The sequence below is a fragment of the Canis aureus genome, chromosome 32 (genome assembly GCF_053574225.1).
Source record: "Canis aureus isolate CA01 chromosome 32, VMU_Caureus_v.1.0, whole genome shotgun sequence".
Taxonomy (NCBI): Eukaryota; Metazoa; Chordata; class Mammalia; order Carnivora; family Canidae; genus Canis; species Canis aureus.
Window position 1 is genome coordinate 4,920,248 of NC_135642.1, and position 17,138 is coordinate 4,937,385.

The window sequence follows — 17,138 nt, forward strand, 5'->3', positions numbered from 1 at the left end:
TAATAGAGCATACTAAGTCAGCATAAGACACAAAAAGTTATTCTTGAGAGCTAAAGAATCTCTGCTAACTTGGATGATTGCGCAGAAGGTAAAGAATAACGTTTACTGCCTTTGGTTGAGTAGAATAAATATATCGAGATAAATTATCATGTCATTGTAAATGAGAAAAAACCAAATTCGAGTCTTATTTCAGTATAGTATTTGGTCATAAAGCATTTCTGTTTTTAAAAATAAACCAATTAAAACTGAGCTTTGCAAACTGCCAAAATAGTAAAATAGTAACATATATCATTGTTTTTTTCAGTCTCATATATAAAACCAAGGCAAATAGATTTTACTTCCTGAATCTTCTACAGTTTTCTATCTACATTGGAGTTTGTCTTCCTCTTTCAGAGTGTGGAATAACCAGACATTTTATCCTAGAATAAATCTATCCGTTTTCCCACTGGATAAACAAAACTAGATCCTATTACCTTGCAACTATTTCGCATAAAGTCTTAATCATCCATTTTACAATTTCAGCCAAAGTAACTAACTTTTGTTTCACAGATAGTACTCTATTAAAAAACAAAAAAACAAAAAACAAAAACAACCCAGTCTATGGCAGTAGTTTAAGTGAGAAAAACTTTTTTTTAAATATTTTATTTATTTATTCATGAGAGAGAGGCAGAAAGGGGCAGGGGGAGAAGCAGGCTCCATGGGGCTCAATCCCGGGTCTCCGGGATCACGCCCTGGGCCGAAGGCGGCAATAAACCGCTGAGCCACCCCGGCTGCCCGGAAAAACTGGTTTTCATCAGGAACTAATACAATAGGGGAAAGGACACCTCAGTATAGAACTGGGCTTAATTTCCAATACATTAGAACTAGTAGGGATTTATAGCCAAAGAGCAGGTGAGGGGTAGTTGGTATATAGAAATTACTAAGAGGAGATGGTAAAGGTGGGAAGAATTCGTGCTAAACAGACCTAACCATCTTGCTGAAGGTAGGCCAGAGTGATCAGGTATTGAGAGTGGGTGGTTAGGAGTCAGATATCAAAGGCTAGGGTTTTTTTTTAAATAATAAATTTATTTTTTATTGGTGTTCAATTTGCCAACACCCAGAATAACACCCAATGCTCATCCCGTCAAGTGCCCCCCTCAGTGCCCGTCACCCCTTCACCCCCACCCCCCGCCCTCCTCCCCTTCCACCATCCCTAGTTCGTTTCCCAGAGTTAGGAGTCTTTATGTTCTGTCTCTCTTTCTGATATTTCCCACCCATTTCTTCTCCCTTCCCTTATATTCCCTTTCACTATTATTTATATTCCCCAAATGAATGAGACCATATAATGTTTGTCCTTCTCCGATTGACTCATTTCACTCAGCATAATACCTTCCAGTTCCATCCACGCTGAAGCAAATGGTGGATATTTGTCGTTTCTAATGGATGAGTAATATTCCATTGTATACATAAACCACATCTTCTTTATCCTAGGGTTTTTCACTAAACTGACTTAGTAGGATTCTAGTTAAAATTGGCCCATGCAAACCTAGCAAGCATGGGCCTCCGGTTGAAGGTTAGGGAAGAAAAATGCTCAGAGTAGCCTAATTACTTGACCTAAAATTTTGTTCAAGAAGATAGATCTGTTAACTTAAAGGTGGATGATTAAGAATTGCCTCTCATACATTATCTTAATAGACTAATAAGGCTCAAGAATGTTCAAAATATAATTCCCTATTGTCACAAACATCCTAATTACACCTTCTTAATGCTATTAAACATTATTGTTATTATTTCTAAAAATTGTATTTAAATTCAATTTAGTTAACATATAGTATATTATTAGTTTCAGGGGTAGAATTTAGTGATCTATCAGTTGCATATAATACCCATGGCTTATTAAGTGCTCTCCTTAATGCCCATCATCCAATTATCCCGTCCCCCACCTACCTCCCCTCCAGCAACCCTCAGTTTGTTTACTACAGCTAAGAGTCTCTTATTCTTGGAGTAGTTAAAATGAACAAATTTACTAACATGATCCAAAGATATACCCTATAAAGGTATAAAGGTATAAATAAAGTGATACACCCCATACCCCCCAACACACACATGACTGATGTTTTAATACACAATCTTATTTAAAAATTATCCAGTGAATATCCATTCCAGGACCTTGAGATCATGATCTGAGTTGAAGATATACACCTCATTGACTGAGCCACCCAGGAGCCCCTGTAATGTGAATTTTAAAATTCATCCTTATTTTAGAAAATAGTAGAAGAATGGGTGGCTATTTCTTTGACTTTCTCAGATCAGAAACTATAGGAGCAGTAGCTTCAAATCAAGATTCAAAGGAGGCCAGACACTTTCTCAAATGTGTGTCTGCATGTTAGTCTTTGTCTCTTTATTTGATCTCTAACCCTAAAGAATCAATGGAGTCTGTCTTTGAGATAAAAGAGTACTTTCATTGAAATTAGTTGCCCTTCAGTACGTTTTAGTTTTTTTACAAGCCTGAACTCCTCAACTTAATTATTTTAATGAATAACTCAGTTTGTGATAACACAATTCAATTATTTGTAAGACCTTTAAAATCTAGTGTACTCAGAATCCATCAAGTAGCCTAGAATGACAAAAGGTATCCAGCCTTTTTGAAAAACCAACAAAACTTCTCACAAATTTATGTAAATCTTCTGTTTGGCTATGTTGTTTTCATACAGTTATCTTTTAAACAAGTTAAGGTGTAAAAAGAGAAAAATATAATCAAAACAGAGCATTTTTAATCTATATCCTTACCACTTTCCATCAATAGCCTTGGCATTTAACCAACTTCCTTTGCCAGAAAGGATTTTTGTTGATTTTCAAAACTAAAATGAGAAAGATTTTATCAGTTAGTTAATGTTGTAAGTCAGTCTTTTCTGGTTAGAGGTCAAATTATGACTTATTTGTAAGTTTTATCTCTTTGTTCTCCCTCATGTTAATTATTACTTTCTATATTTTCTTTCTTCTTTCTTTCTTTCTTTCTTTCTTTCTTTCTTTCTTTCTTTCTTTCTTTCTTTCTTTCTTCTTTCTTTCTTTCTTTCTTTCTTTCTTTCTTTCTTTTTAAAGATTTTATTTATTTGAGAGAGTGAATGAGAGTGAGTGAGAACGAGTGGCGGAGTTGCAGAGGGAAAGGGAGAAGTTTACTGTGGGATAGCATTTTAAACACTTTTGCAGACTAGTTTCTCTCCAGTGAGGCAGTTAGATTTGGCCAATGGGTAACCACAGGAGAATTTTTACTTTCCTTTGAACTCACTTGATTGTACTGGAGGGAAGACTTTTTTTTCCCCCTCAAATTAATCAGGTCTTGTTCTGGGAAACAAGGAAATATTTTCTGTTAGTAAAAAAATTGAGAGTGACTTGGAAATGGCAAATTACTGGGTGCTGCTTCTGCGGAATACTGGGCATTGGCTAGGGAATCCTCTGGGATTGTGTGGTTCTATAGGAACATGGGCCTTTGTCTTTGATTAGGCTATTTTACAGTCCTATAGAAATAGAAGTTAATTTGGAGAAAATTGATAGTAATGCATATTTCCCGTTCAGAGCAATGGAAATGGATTCTGTCAATGGCAGTGTCAGTACATGCTGTTTATGGCAAAAATTTAAAGATTGCTTTCCCAATATGGGACTGAATCAGATCATGGGCTTTCAGCTTCCCATTTCCTTCAAACTACAAGTCTTTAAATTTTTTTTTTAGTCTGTTTCTATATTGGATTCTATAAAATATTTCAATTCAACACTTTCTTCTGTTTCTTAATTTTCCTTTTTATTTTTTCACACGGAGAAGACAGAAATTGCAACTAATTAGGCTCTAATTAGAGGCAAAGGCAAGTGCTTTATTCAAGAAGACTATGGTAGTGACTACTTGAACAAATTTCACTTAGGGTTTTTATTGAGACATGGCTTAGCAAATGTTTGTTAACTGGAAGTGGGATGTGGTACACCTTGTTCATTTTCAATACTTCTGTGTGTGTGTGTGTGTGTGTGTGTGTGTGTGTGTTTTCATGACTGGTCAGTTTATAGTTATGGTGGAGTCATTGCTTGTTATTTGTTTTTTTGCTCCTGAGAATGTATTGCTCCTATTTTCTTAATTTCTAAAACTGCTTTTAGATAGAGTCTTATGAAAGTTCATGAGTGGAAAAGTACAACTTTTACAAGCATCATATGACCTAGGATCCTTACCCAGTAATTTCATGAATTTCCTTTCCCTTATCTCATTAATGCTTCCAGCAAATTTATAGGAAAAAAAAAAGAACAAACAAAACAAACTGGTTCTATCCTTAATTAGAGATTAGCTGCAGAGATCAGGAGCTCTCACTGAAAGCCCTTTAGTGATTCTAGCTCTAAGTTTTTGGCGTACCTGTGATTTAGTGCTAAGCTAGCACTATTTTATTACCCTGTGTTGGAAGTTGCTATCTGAAAAAAAAAAAGAGCTTCTGGAGTTTGACTTGACTTATAGTTTTTATTTATTATTACCCTGTGTTGGAAGTTGCTATCTGAAAAAAAAAAGAGCTTCTGGAGTTTGACTTGACTTATAGTTTTTAGGGCTGCAAAGAGAATTGTGGACTTAGGTGCTGAAGTTTTCTGACTTAGCAAGAAAGATCTCTAAACCTTAATAGAGATAGATTTACTTATCACAGAAGTATTGAGTAGTTTTATAGCTTTAGTGAACAAATTTTACTTCTAATAATAAACATATTGTTGAGGAATGACTGCATGGAAGGTTCCAGAAGGAACTGTCCATACAGTAAACTCTGCAAACAGAGATGCCATGTGATGGGGGAACAGAGGACTAGCTGATGACAAACCAGGGTGCACATTGACAAGTCCTTGAAATAGGCAGAGGGACATTCCTCTACAGACTCAACTGCTCAATGTTCATACTTTGCTAAGGGCAGAAGACAATCTTAGCCTTCCGCCAGGAGCCTGTAAGTCTATTTTAACATATAAAATTTCCTTTAGAAATTTCCTTTATCTCTAACCTCCCCAAGATACATGTTGATGATCATCCCCCAAGCACATGGGCCACCGATATCCATCTGAAGGGTCTCATGACTCAGGTTTTATTAGCCGGTGATAAGTCACCCCCTCAAGGTTCTGGAAACCTTGCTTCCAAGATTCCTTAGAGAGCACGTTATCCTCAAACACCTCCCAACTCCCAGGAGTATAATCAGCCACCCCTCACAGGCCCTGGGCAGCAGCTCTTCCTGCCCACGGGTACTGTCCTCGGGCTTTAATAAAACCACCATTTTGCACCAAAGACGTCTCAAGGATTTTTTCTTGGTCATTGGCTCTGGACCTCACCTATAATTCCAAAACTTCATCACATGTATGTGACAGTCTAGATGGAAACTTTATCTTATGCAAGGTCAAGCTGTAAACAATATGGATTCATCCTTTTGTCCTGTGCAAAAGAGCTGCCGACCTCAGTTCATATGTAAACAACCCCTAAAATAGATTGAAAGGAGAAACAGAGGGCGTGCTTTGTCTGCTTTTGTGTAATAACTGAATAAATGCAGCCTGTAAGGGAAGAGCTTGCTTTCAGTTCTTGAGGCTTTGAGATCCCCACTGTGTATTTATTCATTGTCACACTGCACATTTGGGACTGGTCAACAACAACAACAACAACAACAACAACAACAACATATTGTGTTATAACTTAAGTAGACAACTGGAACTCTCTGGGGGCAAATGTGGTTTCCTGGTTAAATGATTACATTGATAAGTCTAGTTTCTTTTCTTTTCTTTTTTTTTTTCTTTAAAGATTTTACTTATTGAGAGAGAGAGTGAGTGAGAGGCAGAGGGAGAGGGAAATGCAAGCTTCCAGCTGAAACAGAGCCTAAAGTGTGGCTTGACCTCAGGACCCTGGGATCAAGACCTCAGCAGAAGACAGATGCTTAACTGACTGAGACACCCAGGTGCCTCTATAAGTCTAGTTTCTTTTCAACAATGATTAGTAAAGACAGAATCTTTTTTTTAAAGATTTATTTATTCATGAGAGACACAGAGAGAGAGAGAGAGAGAGGCAGAGACAAAGGCAGAAGGAGAAGCAGGCTCCATGCAGGGAGCCTGAAGTGGGCCCGGATTCCGGGTCTCCAGGATCAGGCCCTGGGCTGAAGTTGGCGCTAAACTGCCAAGCCTCCTGGGCTGCCCAGTAAAGACAGAATCTTAAAATTAGAAAAATAGATTATATATGTTAATTTTTCTTTTGATGATCAGCGGAGAAAATTAAAGACAGCAGAGTCAGGTGGTAGGTTCAGAGTGCTTTAATGGGGAGCGCTCCTGGGCAAGGTTCCTTTCTGAGACTCGGAGAGGAGGCCTGAATCAGGGAAGTCACACCCAGGCAAACCACAGTGGGGTTTATAAAGAGTTTTCGGGGGAAGATGGGGGTAGGGCGGCATTCCAGTTAGGGCAAGGGCTACAGATCTTGTAAACTAAGTTAGGGTAGGGCAGCGAGGCATTGGGGGTTGGGGGTAGATGGGCAAGGCGGCCTTATTGGGAGGTTGCTGGCCTCCAGTAAGCTATTTTGAGGTCCCCAGTCTCACCAGCCCAACAATATATTTTCCAGCTATATTAAGGTATTATTGATACATATGTAACTTTGAGGTATACAGAGTGATAATTTGATGGCCATATACAAATCAATAAATATGATATACCACACTAATAGAGTCAAAGATAAAAATCATATGACCATAGCATAGATACAGAAAAAGAATTCAACAAACTTCAACATACTTTCATGATTAAAAATTCTCACCATTTTGGGTGTAGAGGGAATGTACCTAAACAAAATAAAGGCCACGTACGACAAATCCAGAGGCAACAAACACCATACTCAATGGGGAAAGGTTGAAACTTTTTTTTGTAAGATCAGAAACAAAACAGAAATGCCCAGTCTTGCTGCTTCTATTCGACATAGCACTGAACACCCTAGCCACAGCAGAGATGTAAGAAAAAGAAACAAAAGGCATCCAAATCAGAAATGAAAAAGTAAATTGTCTATGTTTGCTGTTGATATGACTTTCTTTAATACAGAAAATCCCAAAGACTCCTCCATAAAACCTTAAAAACTAATAAATGAATGTAGTGAAGTTGCAAGATACAAAATCGACATACAGAAATCCCTTGCCTTTCTGACATTAACAATGAGCTACCTGAAAAAGAAATAAAGAAAATCTAATTTACAGTAGCATCAAAAGAATAAGATACTTAAAAATAAATTTAACCAGGAAGGTAGAAGATCCAAAGAGATTGATTAAAGACATTGAAGAAGACACAAATAAATGGAAAGATATCTTGTGTTTCTGGATTGGAAGAATGAATAAAATATTTACTCAAAGCTCTTTCAAACTATGAAACACTTTCAAATATTCCATAATTATTAATTTTATATTTTTATAGATTCAATGCAATACCTATCACAATTACAATGGCATTTTTCCCCACCAAAATAGAAAAAGCAATCCTAAAATTGATGTGACCAAAGACCCTAAATAGCCAAGCAATCCTGAGAAAGAACAGCAAAGCCGGGCATATCACACTTCCTAATTTCAAAGTTTATTAAAGAAAGCTATAGTAATTAAAATAGTGTGGTACTGGCATAAAACCAGACATATATATCAATGAAACGAATCAAGAGCCTCTGATAAACCCCTGCATATACAGTCACACCCAGAGAAGTAGGTAGGGCATCTGGGTGGCTCAGTTGGTTAAGCATCCTACTTTTGATTTCAGCTCAGGTCATCATCTCTCCCATGTCAGGCTCTGCATTCTGCCTAGTGTCTTCTTGTCCTTCTCCCTCCCCCTCTGATCCTTCTGCTTGTGTGTGCAGGCACAAATAAATAAATAAAATCTTAAAAAAGAAAAGAGATTTCATCATACTCAAAAGCTTCTGCATAACAGAAGAAATGACTTACAGAATGGGAGAAAATACTTGCAAACCATCTATATTATAAAGGGTTAGTATCCAAAATATATAAAGAACTCCTACAACTTAATAGTAAAATAAATAATCCAATCAAAAAATGAGTAAAAGAATGGATAGACATCTCCCCAGACATACAAATGGCCAACAGGTACATGAAAAATTGCTCAACATCATTAATTGTCAGTGAAATGCAAATCAAATAGCATCTTATATCTGTTAGAATGGCTGTTATCAAAAACAAGGGATAAGTGTTGGCAAGGATGTGTGGATAAAATGGAAACTTTATGCACTGTTGGTGGAAATGTTGATTTGTGCAGCCACTATGGAGACAGTTTGAAGGTTCCTCAAAGAATTAAAAATAGAACTACCATATGATCCCACACTCTCACTTCTGGGCATATACCTGGGGAAAACGAAATCATTGTGTCAAGGAGATACCCGCACTCCTATGTTCACTGCAGCATTCTTCATAGTAGCCAAGACATAGAAACAACTTTCATGTCCCTGATGGATATTTGGGTAAAGAAGCTATGATATACACATATACACACACAGCAGAATATTATTCAGCCATAAAAAGAAGGAAATCCTCTTTTTTCAACAGTATAGGTGGAACTTGAGATCATTATGCTAGTTGGAATAAGTCAGGCAGAGAAAGAGAAATACTGTACATTCTTTCTTATATGTGGAATTTTGAAAATTCAAAAACAGTGGAACTGTGATTGCCAAGGATGAAGGGGTCAGAAAAATGGGAAGATATTGTCCAAAGGGTACAAATTTCCAGCTTTAGAATGGAAAACTTCTGAGGATTTAATGTACAGCATAGTAACAATGCCTAACAATACTATATTATATACACTATATATATATACACACATGCACATTGTTGAGTGTAAATTTTTTTTGTTGAGTGTAAATTTTAAATATTACCACCATATACATAATAATGGTAATTATTGAATTGGTGGAGATGTTAAATAACTTTATTGTGAAAATCATTTTATAATGTATGTATCAAATCATGCTGTACACTTTATTTTTTAAATTTTTATTTATTTTTTACATGCTGTACACTTTGAACTTACATAATATCATATGCCAATATCTCAGTAAACCTGGAAAAAACTTAGGGCATCCATAGGTATTTTTCCAAAGAAATTCTAGTATGATTGCTGAATTATAGATAGAACACTGGTTAATGTTCAACAGGCCATAAATAGCTGGGATTATCTGTTCTATTGGACAGAAATTATCTATCTGTCTATCTATCTATCTATCTATCTATCTATCTATCTATCTATCATCTATCTATCTATCATCTATCTATCTATATCTGTTGATCTATCTATTTATTGGGCAAAAATCTATGAGGAAAATTGGAACTTCACTAAATCTATATCCTTTAATCAATACTTAAAGATTAATTAAGTATATTCTCCTGGATAATGCTTGGGTGCTTTTTACCCAATGTAATGTTGAAAGGATAAACACCAAGTTTCTTTGCCTACAGGTTTTCTACTTCTATATCTTTATTGGCATTTTAATTTTCTTCCTTTATGAATAGTCAATTCATTCTATTTTTTGTCTTCTACTGGTTCTACTATATTTGATTTACTAGAGTAGAAGAAGGTCTGTAATGATTATACTCTTATTTGAAATGTATTTCATTTTAATGTTTTTCATATTTAATATATGTAAAATCCAAGAAAATTGTATTCTGAGCTTTATTTTGAAGGTAATAATCTTAATGTATTTAATTGTGTGTCTTTGTATAACAGTTTTTGGATGAATTATTTTGTGGTTTTCAAATTTGCTACACTCTGACAATTCCTTTAGTTGGTTTCCTTTTGATTCTCTGGAAAGTAAGGGGTTTGTGCACACATCTCCCCATCTCCATCCCTGTGTCTCTTGTCCTATCTGTTCCTACTCCAAGTGTTCACATCTTCTTCCATTATTCTGAGTCTTTCATTGCTCATACTTGCTGCTCTTAATTGTTGTCTAGAGCTTTGAACACACACAAAGACTTAGTTGACAAAATATGTCAAGATTTCTAAGTTCTACAACTTTTTTTAATGGAAGTTTTGGAGTTTTTTTCCATTTAAAAATTAGAAAATGCATCTTTTCTTTCAATAGGGATTTTCCTGGGTCATATCATAAAATAAAGGTAAAAAGTATATAAGAAATAAAATGAGGGATCTTTATTTATTACAAGAAAATCCTACACCTCTTTCCTCCCTCCCTTGTAATCCCATAAGACAGTTCCCATGGCCTGATGCTCTCAGTCTGAGAATCCCAGAACTCTAATGCATTATTTGGTCACCACTTTCTGCTATAGCTTAATTAGGTGCCTTTCTCAAAACAGCAGAGTTTTGTTTAGCTCCTTGTCCTGGGGAGGGTGGATAGAAGGACATGGGCAATGCTTATGCACAGGAGAAAATTCAGCCTATGGATCTCCTCTGATTCCCTGACCATGCTGCCACCTGAGATTTTTTGATGGATTAGGTAGGTTGTAGTGAAGAGGAGTGGAGGGGTTGGTGAACCATAGTCTACCAGAAGAAGAATCCCCTTCATAGGAGAGGAAGGATATGATAAAATGAGCAGGAGGAGAAATTGTACAAGAAGGAAGAGTGGGAGGCAACTTGTGTACAGAAAGGCATGTGAAGGAAAGTAAAGTTGATTTTTCTCTAGCTTTTCGGAGAAATAATTGACATACATCACTATAAGTTTAATGTGCACAGTATGATGGATTGATCTACATATATTGTAAAAAGATTACAATAGGTTAACACCCATCATCTTATAGATTAAATAAAAGGGAAAGAGAAAATTCTCCTGTGATGAGAACGCTTAGCATTAACTCTCTTTTTAAAAAGACTTTATTTATTTATTCATGAGAGATGCAGAGAGAGAGGCAGACATAGGCAGAGAGAGAAGCAGGCTCCTTGTGGGGAGCCCAATGTGGGACTTGATCCTAGGACCCCAGGATCATGCCCTGAGTTGAAGGCAGATGCTCAACCACTGAGCCCCCAGGCATACCAGGCATTCACTCTCTTAACAAATTTCTTATATACCATATAGCAGAGTTAACTGTAGTCATAATGTTGTAGTGAAGTTGATTTTTAATGGGGATATAGTTTTGAGAATCAAGATATGGGAGAAAAGAGTAAAAGAGTTATCACAAGCATATAGCTACTGTAATTACTGTTTTTAAGAGCTCTGATCTGTATTCTGTTATTTCCACATGTCTCCTCATCTTTGGCTGCACTTGCTGCATTGCCCAGGATGTAATTTGGTTAAAGAATTTCATTGTGACCTCAGACCTCCAAGGATCTCTTTCTTTCTATATCTTGCTCTTTTTTAAGGGAATGTATCTTATTTAAAAATTTTTTAATTTTAATTCCAGAGTTAACAGTGTTACGTTAGTTTCAAGTGTACAGTATAGTGATTCAAGAATTCTATATATTGCTCAGTGCTCATCACTATAAGTGTACTCTTCATCCTCTTCACCTATCCCCCCAGCCATCTCCACTTTCATAACCATCAAGGTGAGCATTATTTATTGCAGCATTATTTACAATAGCCAAATTATGGAAGCAGCCCAACTGTCTATTGATATGTGAATGGATAAAGAAGATATATATATATATATATCTTATCTTATATCATATATATATATATACACACTATGAATATTATTCATCCATAAAAAGAATGTTTGCAACAACAGGGATTGATCCAGAAAGTATGACACTAAGCAAATAAGTCAGAGAAAGACAAATACCATGCGATTTCACTCATATGTAGAATCTAAGAAACAAAACAAATAAAGGATCTGTCTCTTTTGATACTCCATTCTGCTTTTTGTGCCTCACAGATGTGCTACTCTAAAATTCAGAATATGAAGTTCCTGAACATTTCTGAATGGTGTCACAAAAAGTTTCCATCTAGCTATTGGCTAAGTTCATGATAATGATACTCCTCTTCAACAAGATTCCCATAGTTGCTTGGAAACTATCTTGTAACGATTTGTTGATTTCTGACACTCTACATATTTTCTACACATAGCATGTTGCCTTATTTTCCCACTCCTCCCACCTCAAAACTTTTCCCCTGTATTATTGAAATTGTCATTTCCTGATTTTGCTTTCTACACTTTAACACCATCTGTTACCTCGCTAAAATCTTAATTTTCTCTCTGCTTTAGATTTCATCCCTTTTTAATGGTACCAGTGATATCTCGGCCCTAAATCTATGCCTTTTACTTAGTCTTCTAATTTTGATCACTCTTTAGCCTGTGAAAATGAGCCATTACTCATTTCTTTGACATTCCTTCCCCCCTGCTTTTTGTACACTGAAACAGGACTTTTAAAAGACAGATAATATGTAAAAATAGTAGTAATAGTAATAAAATTAAGGACGACAAATACTATGTACTTTTTTGGCAATGGATGTTTCCTCTATTAGTTTTCTTTTATCTCTTTACATGCTATCCTTTAAGCAAATCTTTCTTTCTCATGACTTCAAATTTTGGATGCATTCTAAATTTTTGTCTCCAGGTAGGATATTCCTCATCTGTTAGTTATTATGGTTTTTTATGAGTAAATGGCCCCTTGTCTTGATTAGCCCCCCCCCCACTTTTTAAAAAAAGGTTTATTTATTTGAGAGAGAGCCTGCACGCAGGAACAGAGGAAGGAGGAAGGGGAGGGACAGGGGGAGAGAGACAAGCAGGGAGCCTGACAGCAAGGCTTGACCCCAGGACCTTAAGATCATCACCTGAGCCTTAGTCAGACCTTAAGCAACTGAGCCACCCAGGCGCCCCTGGTGTCTTTTACTAACACCAAACCTTTGGTGGTTTTTTCCCCCATTCTGATCATCAGTCACCTTTCTCCCTTCCCCTTAACTTGTAGCAGTAATATGTAGGTTTAAATCTTGGCTCTGCCACCAGTAGCTATAAAATCTTGGGTAAGTTAATTTATGTGGGTATTAAATGTTTATGTTGGTCGGATGGAATATTCTTCTGAATAAAATGGAATCCTTCCCCCAGATTTATTGAAATATAATTGACATATAACATTATGTCTGTTTAAGAGGTACATTTTTTGCATTCTTGCCCAAAGTTCATAATGGGATAATTGTTTTAGATCATGAACAGATATCCATATTTGTGTGATGTAGTCAAAACAGCACTGGATTTGGAATCAGAAGGTCTGGTTTTTGGTTTCAAACTAAGTAACTATGTTTTTAGGTAAGTTATTAACTTCTCTGAATTTGAGGTTTTTCATCTAAAAATGAAAATAATTCTATCAGATATAATACCTATAGGTAATTATAAGGATCAAACATGTGAAGTGCTTAGTAAATATATACAATAAATATGTACAATAAAAATAATGTATGGTTTTCAAGCTCTAAGATTCCATCATTAAATATTTTAGAAACTTTTAGAATATGGCAGAAAAAAAATCTATATTTTCTTTTTTGACTTTAACAATGACATGGAAGATTACTAATTGCATCATGAGGTCTGGAAAATAGAAACTATAAGCTCTCTGCTATGCTGGCTGCTACTGGAATTCTTGCTCCCCCCAACCCTTTCTTTTTCTTTAATGTGCTTCATCTTATTTTCTAAAACTCCATGAAGTTAAGCCATGGGCCATTATAAGTCTTGAGCTAAGGCTTCCCTTCTCCCCAGCTGGAAGTTTATAGCAAGAATACCAGGCATTCTCTTGGGAGTGATTGGGAAATGTGTTAATGCTTAGTTTTGAATTTGGAGACTTCCTTTGTGCATACTGGACTTCATAGAAAGAGATGATAGATCAGAAAAACAGCAACTGTGAAAAAGTATGGACCTGAGAAAATGGCTTTACTTCAGAGAAGTGTTATTAACTGTATTTTAGGAAATGTAAGAGTCAGAAGAAATGGTTCTTTCCCTCCTCAAACTTACATATATTTGAGAAGAGAAAATCTATAAAATTGAACCCATTGAGGAATTATGATTAATAACAACTGATTTGCTCTAAATAAGCGATCAGTTATTATCTCTTTTCAGAATGCTTTCTTTTCCCTTCTCAATTTATTAAACTCTTGCAGTTGGTTTTTTCAAAACTCACAAGTCCTTTCTCCTTTGTAAAGCTGTCTCTGAATTTCCTGGACTCTTGTATGTCCATCCTGGCCAAGAGTAGACATCTGCAATGTTTTCTATGATGCTAGATATGGAGGTTTATTTTTATGTGGATAACTTCTATATTTCAATTAAAATTTAAGTTTCTTAACTTTTAGGAATAACAGAAGAGATTAATCAAAAGTGGAGTTACTAGGAAATTTTTCATGGAGGAAATGGGATTTTGATTTACCTTTAAGTGATGAGTAGTGATTGGAAATATTCTGTATTGCACTATCTTTTCCATAACCACTCTCTAGATGAGGCTGTGGAGCACTTGAAATGTGGCTGGTATGACCAAGGAAATTTTTAGTTTCATTTAATAACCATATGTAACTAGTGGCTACCATTTTGGACTGAGTAGATCTAGGTTTGGCATATCTCTTCTCACCCTATGATTTTTTTCTAGCATGTGGAATCTGAAGCCATATGTGGACTTGAAAACCCAGATTCTCTGTCTATAACTAGTTTTTTCTTCCTCACTGGACTACTGTTTTCTTATTTGTAAATGATTAATTTGGTCTAAGTAATCACTCATGAGATTTGTGGTATAATGTTCTTATGACTGATTTCACTCATGCACAACTAAGGTGTGTGTATATGTGCATATAAATACACATATTAAGACAAAGCTTTGAGATCCATTTTTTTTTCTATTGCAGGGTTTCTCTTGCCCTTTCCTTTCAGTTCCAGATGTGAGGCTTTTTGTGCATTCATGTACCTTTACCTTACCAGCTCTTTTGTTTGACACACAGACCAGAGAATATACCTTCCATGTGGTAACATATTGCCTGCCAAAAAATAAAGGGTAAGAACTAAAGAGATTCATGTAGTCACCCAGAATAGGGTCAGAGAACAGTCAGACTTGGCATTAGATCCCAGACACTTGAGAGGTTTAAAGCACAGAGAGGAGATAAGAGGGATAAAAGAGGTTAAGGTTGATGAAGGAAGTTAAGGAATAAAGAAGCCAATTTGATTTATCTGTCCAGATTCTTCATAATTAATTTTGTGAACCTTGTTTATAGTTACTCCCATGGAATTGTGCTTTGTAAAAGTTGGCCTCCTACAAATAAATTTCCCTTCCTTTTTCTCTAGTGGTGCCATAGCTCATCCTAGCAAGACAGTCAGTTGGCAGTTGTATTCCAAATGGAGTCCTAAGCTTTTGGAATTTGCTGGGGATGAAGAAATGCACACTAATATCATTGTTGCCATATAACCATTGATCCTCTCCTGTCCCTTCATCAATTAAAGTAGTACCAATGAATTTTGGCAAATGCCATTTTTCTTACCTCTTTCTTTTTCCTCATTGTGTTGTACTGTACCACCTTCCTTCCCCCTCCCAATCCTTGCTATGTACATCTACAATGTTTGCTTCATTTTCTTGTTTATAGGTGAATAGTCCTGGAAACCATGGTGTTAGGGATGGAAGTGACTCAACTGCTTTAGGTGACACCAGGTAAAATGCTTATTTCATAATGGCCCTGTGAAAGAACTGAGGGGATATATAGTCTTCACAGTATGAATATCCTTAAATAATTAATCATTATAATATAGAACTTCATTAACATTCTTATTTTAGTTTCTTATTTATTTATTTATTTATTTATTTATTTATTTAATCTGGAAACATTCTAGCTGATAGAATTAATGGGTGGAGCGAATCACTCTGTGGTGTCAGAGTTTGTGTTCCTGGGACTCACCAACTCCTGGGAGATCCAGCTTCTCCTCTTTGTGTTCTCCTCCATGTTTTATGTGGCAAGCATGATGGGAAACTCCCTCATCATGCTCACTGTGACTTTTGACCCTCACCTGCACTCTCCCATGTACTTTCTGTTGGCCAACCTCTCCTTCATTGACCTGGGAGTTTCTTCAGTCATTTCTCCTAAGATGATTTACGACCTTTTCAGAAAACGTAAAGTCATCTCCTTTGGTGGTTGCATCACTCAGATCTTCTTTCTCCATGTCATTGGTGGTGTGGAGATGATGCTGCTCATCGCCATGGCCTTTGACAGACATGTGGCCATATGTAAGCCTCTCCACTATTTGACCATTATGAACCGAAAAATGTGTATTTTGCTTCTGGTTGCTGCTTGGGTAGTTGGCTTGGCCCACTCTATGATTCAACTGGTTTTTGTTATAAAATTGCCATTCTGTGGCCCTAATGTGCTGGACAGCTTTTACTGTGACTTCCCTCGGTTCATCAAACTTGCCTGCACAGATACTTTCAGTCTAGAGTTCATGGTCACAGCCAACAGTGGTTTTATATCTCTGGGGTCATTCTTCATATTGATTGTCTCCTATAGTTTTATCCTGATCACTGTTAGGAAACACTCCTCAAGAGGTTCATCCAAGGCCCTCTCCACTTTGTCAGCTCATATCATGGTGGTGATTTTGTTCTTTGGTCCTTGCATCTTTGTTTATATCTGGCCTCACCCCACATCATGCTTAGACAAATTTCTTGCTGTTTTTGATGCAGTTCTTACTCCCTTTTTTAATTCAGTCATCTATACATTAAGGAACAAAGAAATGAAAGTGGCAATGAGTAAAATATGCAGTCAATTTATTATTTATAGAAGGATTTCTTAAATTACAAAAATATTATGGAGTTTATTTGAAATAACATTAAATTCCTATACTTGCAATATCAGTTTCCAAGAACCTTACTACTGTTTAGGTGTCTCAGATGAAAATAACATGATTATTTAAGAATCTTAACTGAAAAATTGTGTTGCTGCCTATGGTTAGAGGAAACATGTGGTATGATAAAAAAAAAAGTATCTCCCAGAGAAGGCCAATTGCTTATCTCTCAGGAGACATTACTTTGATGAATTTACTATGGTCTAGAATTCAAAATTGAGTCTTTTCAGTGTCCAGATGGGTTATATAAGGAAATGCTTGCTGATTTACACTAATTTGCTGTAAAAAATTAGTAAAGTGGTCTGAACTGTCATGAAAGCCCAACTTACTATTTCACTATAGGGACTTTTCTGAGAAGTCAGGTGATGATAAGGATATTAATAAGCAGGGAATCAGAGT

General features: G+C 36.1%; 1 protein-coding gene and 1 long non-coding RNA gene across 2 annotated transcripts in view; both read left to right on the forward strand.

The window, feature by feature from the left end:
- The first annotated feature begins 10,300 nt into the window (after window positions 1-10,300).
- LOC144303636 (uncharacterized) overlaps window positions 10,301-17,138 on the forward strand; it is a 51,893-nt gene continuing 45,055 nt past the window's right edge. Inside the window, exons 1-3 of the long non-coding RNA XR_013370634.1 lie at window positions 10,301-10,444; window positions 14,765-14,910; window positions 15,494-15,558. This is a non-coding gene — a long non-coding RNA (uncharacterized LOC144303636). The remainder of the gene's footprint in view (window positions 10,445-14,764; window positions 14,911-15,493; window positions 15,559-17,138) is intronic.
- Window positions 15,750-16,688, forward strand: LOC144303621 (olfactory receptor 4F3/4F16/4F29-like). The gene has a single exon (XM_077882072.1). The coding sequence runs from the start codon at window positions 15,750-15,752 to the stop codon at window positions 16,686-16,688; it is 939 nt and encodes a 312-aa protein (XP_077738198.1).